General features: G+C 37.7%; 1 protein-coding gene across 2 annotated transcripts in view; it reads left to right on the top strand.

Moving 5' to 3' along the window:
* nova2 (NOVA alternative splicing regulator 2) overlaps positions 1 to 20,184 on the top strand; it is a 49,832-nt gene extending 29,648 nt beyond the window's left edge. For both annotated transcript variants that reach the window (XM_077208232.1, XM_077208231.1), the window contains 2 exons: positions 4,696 to 4,862; positions 15,323 to 20,184. In XM_077208232.1, the coding sequence (XP_077064347.1) occupies positions 4,696 to 4,862; positions 15,323 to 16,345 (1,190 nt within the window). In that variant the 3' untranslated portion in view covers positions 16,346 to 20,184. The remainder of the gene's footprint in view (positions 1 to 4,695; positions 4,863 to 15,322) is intronic.
* The last annotated feature ends 1,131 nt before the right edge of the window (positions 20,185 to 21,315 follow it).

Raw genomic sequence — 21,315 nt, 5'->3', positions numbered from 1 at the left:
GTATTGAAGCTTATTGTGTTTCCATAAACGCTACTAGCACAAAGCTCACACATATACTACAATCTCAAAGAGACTCACAGTGGTCCTTCAGAAATCATTCTAATATGCTGAATTATGCTCAAGAAACCTTTATTATTATCTTATTATAATATTCTGTTATATACGACTTAATATTTTTTTGCAAACTTTGATCATTTTTTTAAGATTCTTTGATGAACAAGAACCATTTATTTGAAATAGAATCTTTTGTATTACTGTGAAATTCTTTACTCTCACTTTGATCAATGTAATGCGTCCTTGCTGAAAAATCAACAATTATTAAAAGAAAAATTACAAACATTTGAACAGTAGTAGTTGTATGTATTATACGTTCCATTCCAGTTTTTGTTTGATCAATTCTCTCTCATTTAAATAAGTAAATTTTGGTTAATTTTATATTGTCAACCAAATAATATAAAATATATTGTGTATACATATAATATTGCCCAGCCTTACTATTTGCTGTGTCTTAATGAGGAGGCAGAGCGCTGTTGAGGGGGGTGTTTATGTGTTTGGATGGGTGGTAAAGCAAACTGCCCATCACTTTCAATAAGCTCCATGAGCAGAAACTTAAACGTGTGTCATAAAGTGTCCCGTCCATTTGCAAGAGGAAAGAAGATCCTCAGTGACCTCTTTCTAAACACTCTCCCACCCCACCCCTTTCTTATATCCCGCTGAGTATCTCACAACAGACACATCACAACCTCTCCAGGAACTCTTCATCCAGACAGTCAACACATCACATAAGCTTTCTGCTTGTATGCTATAACCTCGCCTGTGCATGTTGAGTTCAACTAATGGTCATTGTTTGTGTATACCGTATATATATATATATATATACACACCATAAACATAAGTAGTGTTTCAAAACTAGTCCTCCATCTCTGACAGTTGTTTGACTGGTGTGGTACACACCCTACCCCCCCCCCCCCCGTCTCCCTGCCAAAACAATGGTGATCTCTGCTCTAATAATCTACCACCCCGATTGGTCCGTCAAAGATTACTCTTGGGCCACCAGCTGTCGGGAGCTCAGCAAAGCTTTTTTTCCTTTTCTTTTTGTAGGATCCCATCCATGATCCTGAGATTCCTCAATTTGAGCGTATTAACACGGCTTCATATAGCTAGTCTGGGACCAAACCCAATTATTTTCATGCTTGTAAACAATAGAAGGTTAAAGGAAACCGGAAAACCCAACTGCACTGTGCCGATAAGGGCCGATTCTCTTCCCAGCCTCTCGGGAGCCAAGAGATCCTGGCTTCGGATCAGTCTGGTTGCGTTTTTTCCCCCTCTTCCCTTCTACTTTAGGCTTTTGTTTTTATTTCTGTATCTGAATGGCAACGTTTGACTGCCTCACTTATGGTGCAATGTGATTTTGTGTGGGTTTTGTATGATAAATATCCCAGAAGCACGCTTTCAGGCAAATTGTTATAATGTAGAAGGATTAGTAACCAATCAGAGAACTGCAGTCGGCTAATTCCTTTAGAGTCTGCACCAAAACACAGTTAATCAATGGTGATTGTATGTGTGTGCATGCACTGAACTTCCTCATGTTTTGTAGGAGAGATGGTGGAACTGCTGGAGTCGAATTGCCAATATTGTATCAGAATTAATTGAAAGTGGAGACTTTGGGGCGTCTAATGGAAGGCTTTCTGTGAATAGGCTGCCAAAAATAGTAGCTTTGCCAGGCGACAGTTATTGCAGCTGCTCCCATAACTTCAGTCTGCATGTACATAGATCCATGGTATTTACATGGGCAGATGCTTTAATGCTGCTTGTTTGCCTCCTAACACAATGTCTGTAGTCTCTCGTGTAATGTGATTGATAACCTATTGACTGACGGATTCACTCTCTGATAACACATACTACTCTGATACTCTGTACATGCCTGTCATAAAAACAGTGCACTATAATATTATATCATTTAGTTGAGTAAAAACAGAAAGTAAGTCTTATCAGCCATTTCTGATTTTGTCAGCTGGTGATATTTTATGCTACTTCTATGTAAGGAAAAAAGCATTCCATCCCCGTTTCAGTTCCAAACACCATCAATTGCAAAAACATGCTGTACAACCTCAGTCTTACACCAGCAGCTGTAAAAAAAAAACTATGGGTTACTATAGAAATGGGACATGGGACATAACATGCTTAAAAAAAAGTACTAGGGAGCTTGAAAAAGGTGACAAATACATTTTAAAGTGCTATTTCTTTAAGTCTTCAGTGCACATTATCCTTCAGAATTTGGTGCTCAAGAAACTTTTCTTATTATTATTTATCAATGTTAAAGAGCAACATGCAGGGTTGAATTTATTTCTGAATTAATACTTTAAATTGTCTGCAGAGGTATTTTAAAAACACATATGTAGAAATTACTAATGAGATCTCATTTGATATTGAGATTTTGATGAAAATGTACTAGGCTCTGGAATACGCCTTTCCCGCTATAGCAACGCGTCATATGACGTAGGCCGAGGTAAATAAAAGAGCTCGCGGTCAGCTTTCTCATTGTTGGGTGTTGGTGTAGTTGGTGTAGATCGAGTTTTAGAGAAGCCATAATGGTAAATTATTGTGTTTGTGCTAGTTGCACGAATTCCAGCCTGTCAGGGCATCGTGTCCATCATTTTCCTTCTAGGAAAAACAAGGCTTTTCGGTCTTGGGTGCGTTTTGTGCAGGTGAAGAGAGCAGACTTCACTGCCTCGTCTGTTACCACACACTCGGTCGTTTGTGGCGCACATTTCACTCCGGAGAATTATCGACCTGGAGATTTGATGGAGTCGCGGATGGGATATGACTGTTATGGCGCTTTTCCACTGCATGGTACGGTACGGCTTGCTTTAAATGGAATCACTAACTGCAGTTGAAAAGCAAACCGAGATAAAGCTGAGTCGTACCACGGAGTGGAAAAGCGAAGGGAGCAGAACCGTACTGAGCCATACCATGCAGTGGAAAAGCGCCATTAGACTGTTGCTATTGTAGCTTAGGTATTGTCATTATTAATTTGTTGTTATGGCATGGTATTTAGTCAATGTAGATACTGCTAACCAGCTTGGATGGACTGCATAATCACTGTTAGCGTAGAATATGAGAAAACAAAACGTTGCTGGCTTAAATTAAGACAATCTAAATGGATGTTTAATCAAGAACAAGGTCGAACGTATGTTTGCTAAAGCAGATTTATTGCAAAATGCCAAGGTACTAGCCATACAGTAGATGAACCAGCATTAGCCACGGTGCTAACTTACATGAACTCACCAAGTCACCTGCTCTATTCGCCACTAGTTTTCTTGACACCACAACTCTACTTCTCTCCTCTGCCCATTGTTCCTCCCCCTGAAATCCCCCTGACTACTATCTCGCCTAGGAGGGTCATAATTATAGGCCTGTGGGCCATCATAAGCATGTTCGTCCACATCGGAGAACTCGGTTTCTTCATTCGCATCCATTGTAATCTGAGCTTGAATTTGACCAGACTCCCTCGCCGATCGTCACTTCCGGTTAGTGCTTTACAGACGCGGAAGTTATTTTATCACAATTTATCTCAAAATATCGTTAATGGCTAAATATATATTACTCCAGTTAAGGAAATCTAGTTGTTCTATCATCAACATACACTATGCTATATAGGGGTGTCCAACCTGCATGTTGCTCTTTAAATACAGTTGTGCTGTGTAATATGTTTGTTGAAACCTTGCATCCTTGGCCTTGCTGAATAAGATATCTTACTGACCCCAAATTTTGAACAGTTGTGTATTATTCATTGGTCATCTGACTCTTCACTAGTCAGAATTTCAAAAGATTTGACCAATGTCAGTTTTAATTAAATTAAATTTAGAATAATTCATTTTAATTTAGAATAATTGTTTACATATTTATATATTATATTTATATTAGTGATGTCAAATCAATTAATCGCATATTAAATAAAAGTTTCTGTTTATGTAATATATGTTCGTATAAATATTATATATATATATATATATATCATATGTAGTATGTATGTCTGTGTGTACACACCCATTTATGTATGCATAATATATATATATATATATATATATGTATGTATGAATGTTTGTGTATATGTATATTTATGCATACACAGACACGCACGCACACACACATATATTAGATAAATATAACAATATATATACACACATATTATATAAACAAATAACGTTTATGTTAGATGCGATTAATTGCAATTTATCGATTTAACAGCACTAATATATAAAATGTTATGTTTACATGTGTATATTTCAATGTGCAATAATTCTATTGGGGTGGTTTATTATATTATATTTTATTTGATGACATGGCAATCGTCTTGGACGACTTGTTACGCACTGACCTATACTGACATTACTAATTTAATCTGGAAGAGAACGCATTTGAGAATAAGTATTTTTTGGCTGGTCATGTGATCTAAATATGGCTGCCCCCATGAGGTAACCTGAATGAATGTTTACTTTCAAAAAATCATTTTAAAAACAATTATTCATTTATTCACATGTAAAACATTTTATAATGAGGAAAAACATGCTCATTTTGCCCTCATCTCATCACAGCACTGCAATTTTCTTATTCATTTTACAGCACACTTTGGACAACATCTGTAAATTACACTGAGGTTAACCTGGAGTTCTCTTTGTGTGTGTCCTTCAGGAACAACAGAGCGCGTCTGCTTGATCCAGGGCACTGTAGAGGCGCTGAATAGCGTCCATGACTTCATCGCGGAGAAGGTGCGGGAAATGCCGCAGAGCGCTCAAAAAACAGAGCCAGTTAGTATACTTCAGCCACAGACCACAGTCAACCCTGACCGTGTCAAACAGGTGAGGCATCACTTCCTTTAACTCGCCCCATTTCCTGTTTCTTTTCATTTCCAGTTTCCTCTCTATCCTTGCAGAATTGCAGAGCACATGCACAAGATTGTGAACTTCCTTTTTATTCATTCTATGTGTTAAAATTTTTAAAAAAAATCGCACTTCTGTTTTGATCTGATTCCCATTTGATAGGTTGTGATAAAGCACAAGTAAACAGACCCATGAATATAGCCACAGAATGAAATTAAGTGTGAGGAAGGACATTTTTATTATATCATCCTTTCTAATAAACTGTTAACTCAGTCAAACAATCCCCACTTGGATTGGCCTTTGCATTATACAAGCAAACAAACTCTCGAAGATTCTGAGTGTGTTCCAATTAGGCAAGTCATTGATTGTGTACCGGCTATCTGTTTAGGAGATTATCGCCACCGGTCACTTCATCATTATGGTCCATTGATCTGCTGGGCTCCTGCATTGTTGTCATCCACATCAATGATTCTTCTCCTTTATTTATCATTTGCTTAATTAAATCACCCTTAGGACAAAGAGACAGAGTTGGCTGTATTCATGAATAATTTATGACATGCTACCGTTTTCTGTTCTTAATTTTTAGTTAAGCCTGTGCATTAAGGAAGCTTCTTCTTTGTGCTTATTGAGCAGTTTCTGTGAAGACAGGGCCATAACCTGAATTCTTAGAACATAAGTCCAAGATGCTTAGCCCTGCAGAGTTGTCGACCTAATTATTTATGCATGTAATTATAGGGCTTATCAGTGGAGCAACACATCTCAGTTTAGTGCACACTCTTGTCTCTGCTGGGACAGCATCACTGCATTCTTCCGCACTCTGCAATATGACAAACTGTTTATAATTTTGTATGAGTATGATATATATACATACAGAGTTTAGATGTTGGTGATATATTAAAAAGGTTCTATATGAGGATGTACAGTTGAGTCATAACTAACTGTCCTTGAAAAAGTTGATCAGATCTTAAAGATAGACTGATCAATAGGCATTGGTACTTCACCATATCGTTTAAATATTTTTTTAGTCATATAATTAAATATATTTTAATTAAATATATATATTAAATTTAAAGATTCCATATATATATATATATATATATATATATATATATATAGTAAATTAAAAGATTCCATATATATATATATATATATATATATATACACACAAACACATATACACATACACATAATATTAAGTCATTAAAGTCATTTTTATATTTTATGTCTATTTTTTGTTTATATTTTAGTTCGTTTGGTACTAGATGATCTATCTTACTTTTCGCTGGTCAGAATTTTGCCAATGCCAGTCCGGTTTTGGCCACATTGAGTTGTGATTGATGTCATTTGATCATGCATTGCCTTTGCGTTCTTTTCCAATTGTCACCACACGTGCGGCTGTCGTGGCATGTATCTCATTGCAGTGCACACTGATTGAGAGATAGATGGCAAGAATTAAAGTCATATTAAGCGACAGCTGCTGATTTAGGGTCAGGAACGTCAACCGCTGAGCCTGCAACCAAATGGTCAGGGCAGGAGTGCGGCTGACACCTAACTTAATCCACACACCCATCAGCACAGGAAATCAATCTGGTCATCTAGATGGCTCATTGTTATAGACGCCTCATTGTTTCCAACAGAGTTTGACTAAACTCAAATGTTGAAGTGCCAGCCTTCAGTGGCTTCTTCTTGACAGCACAGGTTTCCTCTGATCCTTTCCTCTGCCTGCTTCCCACATCCTGTTTTTCCTATCTACAAAGGAAATGGACCATTAATGCAGAGGAATGTAAGAGTTCCTAATGTTGTCTATAGGTAGACACAGTGAATCAATGCAGTTGGCCATTTTCGTCACTGAAGAGCTGGCAAATGCTGTATATGTGAGCAAAATAATGCACTTACTGCATACCCAAACAAATCAATCCCAATGTAATTTATTCAACTGAAAATCTACAGTACTGCATATGGCAATTATAATAATTCGCTAAGCAATAAAGAGAAAAGAAACGCATATTCTGGACTTTCATTAAAGCTATGAAATTAATTTTGAAGCTTATTCACATAGTATTCATGAACATTTTGATTTGGCACAGGAACACCATCAACGGTTCCTCCTGCTTCGCTTATGACTTTGAAAAATGGAACAATTTCTCTGTATTCTCTATTTCTACATCAAAGAGAAAAGAATGATTTTCTACATGCATCACTGGCCTTTTTCATAATAACCCACAGCTTTACTTCTATTATATTGATCAGTGGGATTGCCTTAAGTGGCTGTGCTGTTTCAAACCATCCTTTCCCTTCATGACACCACTAAAGCCAGCCTATTTAATTATCCTGCATCATGAATCTAATAAAAGTTCTCATTGGAGCAATACGCCCGCACACACACATAGAGACAGCCAAGCGAAACACTGCTGTTCCCGGCTCATCTTCTAAATTAAAAGCGACATCAGGAAAATTGCTATAACGTCTAAAATTGAAGAAGAAGAAAAAAAATCTCCCGCCCGATAGCCCAACCTTCCCTCCCCTCCCTGCTCCGGTCTCTGGAGAGATGATGACTGGCTAAAATATTTTATGCCTTTTTTAACCAGGTCTTGAAAAATCTTCTTTTTTTTATTATATAAAATAAAATATTTAATTGGCTGAAATGCCTTTTTTTGTGAGTGAAATATTTAAATTTCACAGCTTTCTCAGCTTTAAAATGGTCTAACAAATTTTTTAACTAATTTCAAGACATAATTTTATAGTTATTGTACTACAAATTGCACTCAAATACAAACCCAAATATATATTCACTATAATAATGTCTTAGTTTGTGATCTAATCATTTCAAAACATTATTTTATAACCAGAAACCACTAAAAATTCATAAAAATACTCTTGTCAATCTACAATATATGCAAAATAAAGCTCTGAAATCACATGTCCGATGGATGATACAAGAGGATATTAATAATTCAGAATGTTGAGCATTATTATCAGGGATCATATTGGCTATTTCAGAAGAATTGACATGTCTATATCAAGTCTCACAGCAAGTGTCACACCTACCTTAAAAACAGGTCGTCCCGTTGATATTGGACTGTGGTGATCTCATATTGTCTATGTGTGAGAGGATGTTCTCTATCCGAAGCTCGCACATCTCTAATCCTGAGCCAGACCCCTGGAGATATGAGTTGTAACATTCTTTGATGGATGCAGGACTTGAGCTGTCCGAAATGGCATAAAAATCAATAATAAATCTTCATTAAATATGCATTTGTAATGCATACTTCATTTGGTGTTGCTCTGCGTTTGAGTTCTGAAGAGATCTGTGATGTTTCTGTGTCAAGACTAGATCATAATGTTCAGATGGATATTTTCTGATGCAAGTTTATTTTTATGTAGATATCCTTATTTAAAAATCGAAACATATTTAAACATGCAAATAAGTGATATATGAGCTTCAAGGTATAGTTTACCAAATTCTGTCATCATTTCTAGAGGTCGCCCGATTGTGGATTTTAAAGTTGGACTGCACTGGCCTATAGTCGATTAATCAACCAATAGTTTTTAAAATGAATTCTGAATGAAACCAAACATAACACATAACATAGTGCTGAAATTTATTACAAAAAATTTAAAACAGTACTGAATCATGAAAATGTACTGTACTTTTTAAATATAAAAAATATAAATATATAAATTATACCTTGATCATTCATATTAGTTCATAGTGCATCAACTAATGTTAAGAGATTCAACTTTAATGTATTGATAAATGTTTAAATTAACAATGAACAGTACTTTGTATTAACCTTAGTTAATGTTACTAATGGACTCTTATTGTCAATCATGCATAAAGATGGTCATCTTTATATCTACACAAAAGCCATAGCATTGAAATTAGATAAATGTGTATTATATGTATACTTTAACACTTCATTTACCTCTATTTTAGAACACTTGATGATTATATTATCAAAATAACAAAATATGTATTACAGTGATGATAAAAAAAACCCCCGAAATCAATGCATTCCTGATTTATTTATTTGTTTCTGTTGGCTGCATGACGATACAGTTTGCTTTCTCATGACACTAGCTTTAAATATACAACTTCGCTGCATAACGAATGCATAAAAGCAATCAGCTGGGTATAAACTAATGCAAATAGTTGGTAACAATAGTGACCTTAATCATTTGGGTAGGGCTTGCGTGTGTTTTTGTCACATTGTTTTAACCGCTTGAGGTACTGCTAATGTTAGCCTCCTCTCCGCCTCAACGGCAAACATATTGCTGTTCACCACTAAGGCAGCATCTAATCAACAAATTAATTAATTTATAATGATATGAAGTGTACATCAGTTCATGCACTGTACATGTACTGTAGTGTACTGTATATACTGTTTCATTGTCTGTTTTAAATCCACATTGGAAGTGTCTGTCTTTGTGCAGCATGCAGCCTCATGTGTCAAAACAAACACCACGAGGTGTCAGTGATAGTTTTTGTTTTGCTTCTAGAAGCCGCTCTCGTACTGTATAATGACAGCAGAACCTTCTCAGCCGCTCCAGCAATGGACGCAACGCGGAAAAACTATCGGAATGGATTTTTGCCGATAACCGATGGTTCCAGCATTCGGTTATCTGTACCAATCAATCGGCGAAACCAATCAATCGGTCGACCTCAACTCATTTAATTCCTGTAAGACTTTCTTTTTTCTGTGGAACACATTAAAGGTTTTGAATGTTTCAAGGGTTTTTTTTGTTTTATAAAATGGCAAGTTAATGGGATCCAATGTTGTTTAGGACCTCGGTGACTTTATCGTATAGACACATTTTTATTGTATAGAAATCTTTATTGTATAGAGAAGAAAGAAAGAAAGTCATGCAGGTTTGAAAAAAAGTACATGATGGCAGTATTCTCATTTTTGGGTAAATTATCCCTTAAATAAGATTTCAGAATGTTTGTTACATTCTGAGACTGTAAATATTAATGTTTAATGTTGAAGAGAGCAGCACACTGGATTTTGGAGAGGCCAAGGACCTTATTTTAGTTTACTATGAGCTTGGCCATTACGGGATAGACTGTAATTTTTGTGAGCATCACTCGTGTGATTTGGGGCTTTTTAATGCAGTCTAAAGAGCTGAGAGTTAAAATGATTTGTTTTCCTTGGCACTACAAATTCATTGAGAAGCTCAAATGGCGTAATCCCTCGGCCGTTGCATTTTGCTCTTGTGCTCAAAATATAAAACCACTTGCTGTGCCTGAGCCTGACAGAAAGAATTATTGGGAGTGAAAATTGAGAGTGTGACCACTCATAGAGGACCCTCGCTAGCAAACAACAACCTCTCACGACAGTCATAAGACCAAGGTGAGAAGGAGGAGGAGGACAGAGTGTTATTTTTAACTCGTATGGAGTCTTTTTTCTTTTCTTTGTCAATGCCAGCAGCCAGAGCACACAGGCAGATGCTGTACAGAGATGGGCGGCTAAGCCCGGGATCAGGAGACAGGCGATTAACCCAAAGGCAAGCGCTTAAGACTTCAAAGTGCAAACAGCTACGGCTCTAGAGTCAGGCACTGTTTCGGAGACCGAGGTTGGGAGGGGGGAAACAGTTGCTGTGTGGCCAAGTCGGGTGGGATGCGCCAGGGGTCATTGTTTGAGACCCCTTGTCACCTTCAGGACTGGGTACATATTGCTGGCACATCAGTAGAAAATAGGACTCCACGATATACCGAAATATATCTTAGTGTGATTATCAAATCGTGCAGACTGCAATTTAATTTAAATAAATATATGGCACTGCTCATCCATGATGCAGTACTTCACTGATCCACGAGCTGCCCATGTGCAAAGTACCAAGTTTCATAAAATACTTTTTACGAAATATTAGATTTTATTAGTTTATGGTACAACAGGTACAATATTACAATATATTTCTTATTTTGTTTAATGTTATTTAATAAGAATTATAATAAAAATCACAAATGTTATTTTATGAAGTACTTAATTTTTCATTTAACAGTACAACAGTTACAATATTACAGTATCTTTCTTATTTAGTTTAATATATTATTTAATAATATAATATAATATATAATAATATATTATCTATTATATTAAAATCCCAAATCGTTCAGCCATAAAAGTATGGTTTGCACTAAAAATGTCTTCAGGATCAAACAAGAATTTTCCAGCTTTTCAAATTTGCATTTATTCATATTGCAATATACATATAGCCGAAAAAAGTAAATATCGCAAAGTTTTTTTCCAATAACATGTAGCACCTAGTTGAAAGAGTTTAGAGGAAGTTTGAACTGCTTTTTTCAGTGGCAGAAGGTTTTTTATAATGTGCAGCCGGATACGAAGACTCCCGGGGCCTTATCTGCCCGTTCAGCAAAAACACACACAGAACGAGACTATATCCTTTGATTAATTTGTGCTAGCCTCAGATGTTGCTCTCATTATTTTTTATTTAATTTTTTTTTTTAGCAGGAATAGAACAAAGTAACACAGTCTGCATAAGGAGTGCATACATGTCCTTCATGGCTGACCAATCTTTCATTGCCCATTACCCACAACCCCCTGCAGCATCCTCCCGACAATTCATCAAAGGCTTCTAGTCCCAGATGACTGGTGGCGCAGCAGCAGCAGGCTCTCTCTCTCTCTCTCTCTCTCTCTCTCTCTCTGTCTTGCACTCTTTATTTCTCTGTCTCAGCCTCCTCTTCCGTTTACTCTTTTATAGATAGACGAAGCGGGCATCCACCTCCTCTAGCTCAGCACTTGGATGCATTCAGTCAAATTAACTTGAATATGTGTTGACACTGCTCAGTTCCTACCCAACAGGCTCGATTCTATCAGCACTTCTACTGCCAAATGCCATCATAGCAAATGATGGCATCATAAAGAAAGAGGTGGAGAAGGAAGAGGAAGGAGCTGGATCTGCTAAAAGTAGCAACAAATGCCACTTAATGATGCTAATAGTCATCTGTGTCATATTGTGGATATTTAGTATAAGAGTGTTGGTAATAATATTTTTGGAATATATGGATGTATTGATCAGATAAAGTAATTAAACTATTATTTTATTTTATTTTCTATTAATTATTTTCAGATACATTTTCTTTTCATTTAAGCCTTTTCTGGTTTTTAGGTGTCTTTGATACACTGAAAATATACATTTAAGTAATATTAAGTAACTACATGTACTTACTATAGGGTTAGGATTTGGGTTTGGTTTGGTTTAGGGTTAGTTACGTGTAATTATGCATAATTTATAGTTATTACTATAGTAACTAAGTGTAACGTAATAATGACACTGTGAAAAAAGTGTTACCGACTTTTTCAAATAAAAAACACTTTTATTCAGCAAGGACATTGACAGTAAAAACATTTATAATGTTACAAAAGATTTAGATTTACAATTAACTTTTAAAGTGTATTAAAAAATATTTCACAGTGTTTTTAGTGAGCAAAGAGACTTTCAAAAACATTTTACAAAATGATACCGAGCCCAAACTTTTAAACGAAGTGTGTATATAGGCATTATTATCAGTCTTTTTATTTGGAAGAATTTAATATTTATTAATTTCATTATTTATTATGTTCAATATTTATTAATTAATATTAATGAATAGTATACGCACAGTATACGTATTTAATAAAAATGTTAATATATGAACATTTGAGATCAAGATCTGGAGTTTAGAAGTGTAATTATTAATATATTAATGATTTTTATTAGTGATTTTTTTTTAAAAGACCACATGAATACAAAATCCAATTTAAGCCTGGCAAAAAGTTTTAGGATTTTGACAAAGTGACAAAAGAAACGATGTAAAAGCAAAAAAATTATATTTCAGATTTCGGGTTCACTAAATTATTTGTGACATCATGTGAACTCTTTTATACAAAAGGTCTCAATTTTGAATCTGCTAATAGATCTGCTAACTTCACTTTTGGACTGTACTGTATATGAACTGATCAAACACAGTACATCTCTAGTGCCAAAAACAATCTGTTTTCCAATGCACGATAATTGTGAATATGATTTTGCTCAAAATGTTCTCTAAACAAGGTTCTGTGTATTCTAGCAAGATAAAAGGTGAATGTAGGAGTCCATGAAATTACCTGTCGGCAGTTTTTCATTTCTATGCTAATTCAGTTGAGCTGAATGAGAGTTGGAGCTACAGTGGCAAGGCTACACAGCCTCTGAAAGACATGTCTGTAGGCAGCGAGCTTCAGCAGACCTTGAGGCAAAGAGTGAAAAGAACGAAGCGACTCACAAAAGAAACAAACGTAAAGGCTGAGCCGATCACCACCCCTCCCCAACCTCTCTCTCCTTTCCTCTAGTCTCTCCTTGGCTTTGTTCGTAAACACACACACACACACACACACACACACACACACACACACACACACACACACACACACACACACACACACACAAAAACACGCCCCCACAAACACACACACACACACACACACATACAAAAACACGCCCCCACAAACACACATCCTTCTTCACTCACATCTACCCGCTCCTCTCGTCTCCCCTTTTTACAATTTTCATCTCTCGATCTGTCATTTTGACAGTGCAAATATTCTGAATCCAGCATTGTCAAAGCGCTCTCGGAGGACTGGGGCTTTTCATTATACAGAGTAATTAACTGTCAAAGCGAACACCACACCGCATATTTTGTTTTCTCACAATGCTACAGTAAGATGTATCCGGCAATGATCAAAGAGATCAATCGCTAATTTGTCAGTTCAATTAATAAGTGAATATGTCAAGTTACACAAGTGAAAATCAAAAAGTGTGTGATGTTTTCTTGCAGAATTGTTGGTAGTGTATGAGCATACGCACTGTTATGGCACAAGTAGCTGGTGTTTTTAAGTGAATGGTTGCGAGCATGTGAGGTGGGGGGTGGAAGGGTGGTTGGTTGGTTGCTATGCATCATTCCGACTCCCTTTCAGTCCCTCTTGAATGCTGGAGTTGAGTTTCCATGGAAACACTGACCCCTGGGAGTCGATGCTTTTCAGGAGGAGCCTGTTTTTACCTAGTGATTCACTGCTCAGGAAGTACAAGAACAAAACACATCTTTATATTTATCTTCTAATACATCATTTTCTGGTCTCATCAGTGCTGCAGTATTTTCTTCTTTTGTAATGTTAACTAATATAATAATATTTATATTTTCTTATATATTTCAGATAAACCAGTGTCAATTCAGTATTATTTATATACTAATATAGTATTTATTAATAATTTGAATAAGCTTTTTTTTTATTATTCAATCAATTCATTTTAATTTTAGTAAAAAAAAAGTATAATTTTGGTATGTTTTTTATTTAACTTTTAGTTTTAGTAATTTTAGTACTTCAACTTATTTAATTTAGTTATTTACATTTCTTATCGTTTTTAAAGTGTATTATCTAATATTTATATTTTATTTTAGCTTTATTTCAATTAGTGAAACATATTTTTAATAGTTTTATAGTTAACAACACCAACACTCAGCTAAACTTGTTTTTCAGATTTTGTATTTTAATATGATATATAGCAGTCTACACTGAAAAATAAAAGTAATTGATTGAGGTTTGTTCAATTATTCAATTAAAATACGTAAGGATTATTCATTTCAATTTGATGGCATTTTACTATTATTTAAATTGCGTAAAAAAAACTTTTTTAAATATTTTGAGTGAGTGTAATAAAATAGTTTAAAAAATCTAATTTGGCTAGACTTCTTTTTTTAAACTCTTTTAAACAAAATGTTTCTAATCCTTTTATACTGTTTTTCATTTTTTGGTTACTACGCACGCAGTTAACAGCACCTAAAATGGAACATAGAAACAAATTCATATATTTTTTAGGCAAGAAATCCCAAATCATTTTAACCACCACATTTATCAAGGGTGCTTTTAGCAACATTTTAACAAGATCGGTATGCACTGTGTAAAGCTTTGGTAAAAAGTACCAGCGTGAGTCACTGCTTGATCAGAGGCGCAAGCCTTTCTAAGGTAGGGAAGAAACCATGGTAACCACTGTTTACACCCCCCCCCCCTCTATTAAAGAGGAAATTGTTTTCGCAGACATTATCAAAAACATACTCACTGAGAACACTGTTGCAATAAATTACAAGATGAAGCTCTTCTGTCAAATGCAACTTGATTAATGCTTTAATGATACAGCAATTGATGAAATGGCAACTTGAAGCAAAGTAATCACTGTAAAGTCTAAAAGCCAGGCTTGGTTTAAACAGATACAGGCACAGTTTCCGCAAAAGTAGTTGTTTGTGTTCAAAGACATTGGTTGGTCTGCAACTAATGGGCTCCCAGTGGATAAAAAATAAATTCACACTTTCTACTTTTAAATCCCAAAACTGAGAAATGGCACTTCCTAGACTTCTAGAGTGACTCATTAACTGACACCAGCCTCTCTGCTTATGTTTCCTTCAGGCCAAGCTGATAGTCCCCAACAGTACGGCAGGGCTGATCATCGGCAAGGGTGGAGCCACCGTGAAGGCCGTCATGGAGCAGTCCGGTGCCTGGGTCCAGCTCTCTCAGAAACCCGAAGGTATTAACCTGCAGGAACGCGTTGTCACCATCAGCGGAGAGCCCGAGCAGAACCGCAAGGCCGTCGAGATCATCGTCCAGAAGATCCAGGAGGACCCGCAGAGCAGCAGCTGTCTGAACATCAGCTACTCCAACATCTCCGGCCCCGTGGCCAACTCCAACCCCACTGGTTCTCCGTACGCCAACTCTGCAGAGGTAATGCCGGCTGCTGCCGCGGCGGCGGCGGCCACGGCCTCCAGTCTCCTGGGGCAGGCCAGTCTGGCTGGAGTGGGTGCTTTCCCCACCACCATGTCCAGCTTCTCAGGGAATGACCTGCTGGCTATCACGTCCGCACTAAACACATTAGCCAGCTATGGATACAATACCAACTCCCTGGGTCTGGGGCTAAACCCTGCAGCTGCCTCTGGAGTCCTCGCCGCTGTGGCTGCAAGCGCTAACCCTGCTGCTGCCGCGGCCGCCAACCTGCTAGCCTCCTACGCCAATGATGCGTCCACCGGCGCCGGCCATCCGGCGGCCAGCCTGGGAGGTTTCACACTAGGCTCGCTCGCCGCCGCCACTGGAGCCACCAATGGCTACCTGAGTGCCGCTTCCCCGCTGGTGGCGAGCTCCCTACTGGCCACTGAGAAGCTGACAGAGGGGGCTAAAGATGTGGTGGAGATTGCAGTGCCGGAGAACTTGGTGGGCGCCATTTTGGGGAAGGGAGGCAAAACGCTTGTGGAGTACCAAGAACTGACGGGAGCCCGCATTCAGATCTCAAAAAAGGGAGAGTTTGTTCCTGGCACCAGAAATCGTAAAGTTACCATTACCGGATCGCCAGCCGCTACACAGGCAGCCCAATATCTTATCAGCCAGCGAATCACATACGAGCAGGGTGTGAGGGCCACCAATCCGCAGAAGTTGGGCTAAAAACAGGGAGTATGAAAAAAGGAGAGAGAAAGAGTGGGGGATGGGGAAGATACAGAGAAAGATGGAGGGCGCGAAAAACGACGAAAATCAGCCACATTCTTTGTGGGAAAAATCTCAGTATTAAAAAAAAGAGGGAAAAAATTCCTCTCGACGTGGAAAATTTGAAAAAAGAAAAATGTGTAAAATGTAAATATGGGTTTATTTCTTAAGTTTGAATCTTTTTGGAATTTTTATTGGTTGATTTTCTTTTGTTTTTCTTTCTTTTTGTTTGTTTGGGTTTTTTTGTGCATTTTTCTGGACAGCAGTGAATGGCATTTCAACCTGGCATGCTGCCGCGCTGCAGTTCCCAGCAGGTGGGCAAGGTGGTCGGATGGGGGACAATGGGGTGGAAAAATCCCAGGAAACGGCCCTTTCCCCACCCCCATCCCCTCCTAGCTGACAGATTTTTGTTCTTTATTTTTAGTCTTTAGTTTAACTCCCTCCCTTTCGCCCATGCCCCATGAGGGTCTGAGACTGATTATATATCCCCCCAGTCTGTGACACTCCAAATCCCACCCCACCCCAGCCCCCCTCACCTCAGCCCTCACGATCCCAGCCGGCCTGACCCTTCCCCGTGCTGGGCAGGATAGGGCAAGGGGTCCGAGGCTGCTGAAGGGGTCCCAGCGTCACTAGACATTGACCTGGGGTTCCAGTTCGACCAGGTCCATTGCCACTAAAGATGTTGTTAGCATAAGGGAAGCTTGTAGATCATGTTGCGGACATAGGCCAGAATGCTAAATGCACCTGAAACTTTCGTACCAGAGCTTCTAGAGTTTGTGGCATTTCTCTATGGGATTCGAGGTCTGGTGTTTATACAAATACTATTATCATTATTATTATTACTACTACTATTATTATTATTACAAATTATCATCACCATCAACGTTATTTATTAATATGATTTCACCCATAAAAAATGAGGTATTTCCTTTTTTTGTTTTTCTTAATCTGTGAATTCAGGTTGACATGAATGTAAAGACAAAATTTTGGATTTAGTTTTTTATTTAAGTAGATTGAATCGTGTGTCCATTAATATATGTCTTATTTAACGTCCAGTGATAACTGCACCGTCGGCACCAACAGAGAGAATAGGGGCAGATGTACTGTACAGTGATATTAATACAACAAAACAAACACAGCCTCACCAGACTATTACCAGATTTAAATGCTGAAAATACAACTAAACATACACAGACTTGAAATCACAGTGGGGACTAGACAATTTATTCACATATCTACTGAATGAGAATGTAGGTCTTTGCACAAGTCCAAGGGAGTGTATCAGAATACGACTTTATATAAAAGCCAACCTCTTTCTGTAACGTCCCAAAACATATCCCCCGTCTTTACTCTATGCTGCCCTTCTGCAGTGCGAGACATTGTGCACTTTGAGCCGCTGCAGTTGAATATCTGCACAAATGTGCTGGAAAATGTGCGTAGATATTCCTTATCAAATCAGAAACTGGCCCTCAGAGCTCTGAGGCGTTTCATGAACACATACTACTGAACGACTACGAACAAATTCTGATCGGCACAGGCTGCTTAGTAACATGGTCTGCACTGGAAGTCCCAGGTTGTCTGCACTAATGTGGCTAATGTGATAGCCTCCACATTTTTTAATAAACGTCCCAAGTTACCAGTTCCAATTTGGTTCTGGTTGCATTATACTGAACAGGCCGCCCATGTGAAGATCTTCCTGTGCAGTTCAGAACTACCCATGTGTGACTTATGTGCTGCTAATAAGGTCCTATTTTCTTTTTCTATTTTCTGAGTACACTGAATTTCGTCTTAATGCACTGTGAAGTGTGGAGGCCGTGATGGAAGGCCAAAAAAAGTCAGGGTTTCTATATTGTTATCGTGTTGATGCATCACCATGATGGAATGTACTCAAGTGGAACGTCTCATATTTAAAACAGCCTCCATGGAGTCAATGTTTCACTTACCGTACACTCTTAAAAATAAAGGTTCGAAAAGGGGAGTTTTTGCAGCGATGCCATAGAAGAACCAGTTTTGGTTCCTCAAAGAACCTTTCATTGAGCAGTTCTGAACAGAACCATTTTTTTTCCTTAGTGTGAAGAACATTTTAATAACCAAAAGAAACTTTTTCCACCGTAAAGAACCTTTTGTACAATGGGAATGTTCCTTGGAAGATAAAGGTTCTTTATGGAACCATTGATGCCAACATTGAACCTTTATTTATAAGAGTGTAGGGCGGAAAGGAAGCCTGGATGGTTTGTTAGGTTGAGGTCAGACTCTTCTGAGCAGTTTTTTGGCATCATGTTGCAGTATCCAACCTTAACTTTCCAATTGTGCACTAACTAACCGCCAGCCGACCATGTATATTTATCGTGAAGGGGCAGAGGATGGTATATTTTGTATGTTTAAACTATGTGTCCTCCGATTCTATTCTGTGTCTAAACGACTGCTATAACAACATATTGATTCTTTACCGGCTGGAATGAGCTTAAAAATACCAAACTGATCATCATTAACCACAAGACTTGTATACGTTAGCACAGAGAGCATTTTCCAAAGAAGAATTAGACCAACAGAAAAAGACAGAACTGTGCTCTCTCTCCCCCTGACTAAAGTTATGATTCTTTCCTCTCCTTTGCTATTGGAGCGCCAAGGAGAGTAAATCTGAACCGTTTGGTAAGGAGGCTTCTTTATTCTCATCTAAAAACCATCACCTCCCCTCACCTCTTCTCAACCCCCCTTTTTACCTTTGTGCACCCCCATTCTGACACATCAACCCAGAGACCCTCTTTTCTCTCACATCTCTCCATGGGTGGCGATGACTGGTGTAACAGTGCATGTCTGCTTGCCCTTAGACAAAACTGACATTGCGAAAGGGAAGATGCTCCTACAGAGTAGAACTAGAAGATTGCCGTAGATCATGTTCGAGCACATCACACCTTCAACAAGGGACTTACTACGAGCCATCAATGTTTGTATGGTGTGAACTTGTGTGTATATGCGTGTAAATTTGATGCGTTTGCATAGATATGAATTTGTCAAGCAGTTGTGCCCTAGGTGAGGAGGTCTAACAAGCGTTTGAAACAGCAATGACTCCAAGTACTCCGAAAGATAGTTGCACGTTTTTGAGGTGCAATGAGTGTTTCTTTTCAAATGAAGGGATACTATTGTTCAGACTTGAAGATCAAGACGAGAAAGCGATGGCAATCGAGCGCCTCCGCATTTTAGAGTGCATCTGTGCATTCGGTTTTACCTATGATGCAGTACTTCATCAGACACTTCAGAGCTTGATCGAGTGGAAACAGTCTTGGTAGATCCCCCAGATCATTTTTATGTTAAGAATCGTAACATGACCGTTCAATTTGATTAAGACACACAAAAAGCAAGATATTACTGTGACAATTCAATGTGAAAACTATAAAATGGTGCCAACATAGTGTCAAGGAGCAGCTTTCTGTTTTGTTGTTTTTGTATTCAGTACTGAAAGTACATGTGTTTTTTTTTTTTAAGTAACTGGGAAAATAGATCAAATGTGATGAGTACTGAAAGCAATATACGTAGTAGCATGTCGCCATGTCTTGTCCTTTTATTCTGTCTGTGTAGGAGCTTTGGATTTACCTAGATGTTGAGTAGATTTGCATATACTATTTTTTAAGTTGTGAAGATGCTGCTATTGAATAAGTGATGTACTAAAATTTAAGATTAAAAACATATCTGATCAGTAATTTAGCAGGATGTGGTAGTTTTAAGAGGTGTAACTAAATGCTACATTGATAATGAAATAATTGCTATATCAATGGATTAAATAAACCTGTGCCAAAATAGATCTTTACAGATTTAAATGTGATTTAAACACCATTAGTTAAGAGCAGACATACTTTTGTAATTTAAAAAAAGTGAGAGGGAAAAAAAATGTGAAAAGTGCCAAACAAGCCACAGTTAAGATATAACTAGTGGAGGTAAAGTGACTAGAGAAGCAAAAAATAGACATTAGCACTATAAGGTTGAGAGTTTTCTGCCCCTTAAACAAACTAGTCCTTGTTAAAAAGAAGGGATGGATTCATCTCGCAGGCCAAACAAAAGCAGGGTGCCATGTGGCCATTAACACACATCCCCGGGGCTAGAAGACTGCCGAGTTAGCTTAGCATGGTTAAAGTTTTATAAGTTATCAGCATTCTTAAGTCAGCCTTTTATAGTTCTGAAAATGTATTTTGTGAAGATAGATGTTATCTTTTTTGCACGTTGATATTTGCATGATAACAAGTGAGGCGTGGATTTAAAAAAAAAATGTGAAGACAAAAAAATCATACAAAAAAAAACAATTAGGCAATGTGCATTCATTTTAAGGACAAATCTTTGCATGGCAACAACAGTTCGAGCTATTAAATTAGCTTTTTCACATTTTTCACATTATTTTTTAGTTTTGCTAAGACCAAGCTGGAGTTTTGTTGTCCTGTGAAAACTAGGCCACAGAAACCAAAATCATTCATAGCCATGGTCATATTCAGCGTCATAATATGAGCACTCATTTTGTACAGACTTATCAATGTTTTGTGATAATTTGTAAGAAAAACAAAGAGAAAAGTTGGAAACGGAGGGTTAATTCAGCGACATTAACATTCAAACATGGTCGTGAATGTATTCACCACTACATAAGTTTGCATATCACTCTTTCGATCATGATTTTAGGGCTTGTGTTTGCTGTCAGTTCTAACAACATCATTAGGCTTCTGTTCTTTAGCTTGTTCTGCCATCACTGCACATAAAGCTTGACTCATTATCACGAGAATATGCACTTTATAATTCTCTTGCGCTTCACGCCACCCCAGATAAGAACAGCCCCGTTTCCGAATGACAACAAATGCAATGACACTGCTAAACTGCTTGAATCCTTTACCTCAGATCACCACAAATAAAGGAAAGGGACGGGACTTTCCGATGACGTCACAATGCAA

Source organism: Siphateles boraxobius, unplaced genomic scaffold, assembly GCF_051911475.1.
Source record: "Siphateles boraxobius isolate OS27281-9 unplaced genomic scaffold, OSU_SipBor_1 6, whole genome shotgun sequence".
NCBI classification, from domain to species: Eukaryota; Metazoa; Chordata; class Actinopteri; order Cypriniformes; family Leuciscidae; genus Siphateles; species Siphateles boraxobius.
The sequence above is the reverse complement of the archived record's forward strand: the minus strand, read 5'-3'. Positions and strand labels throughout refer to the sequence as shown.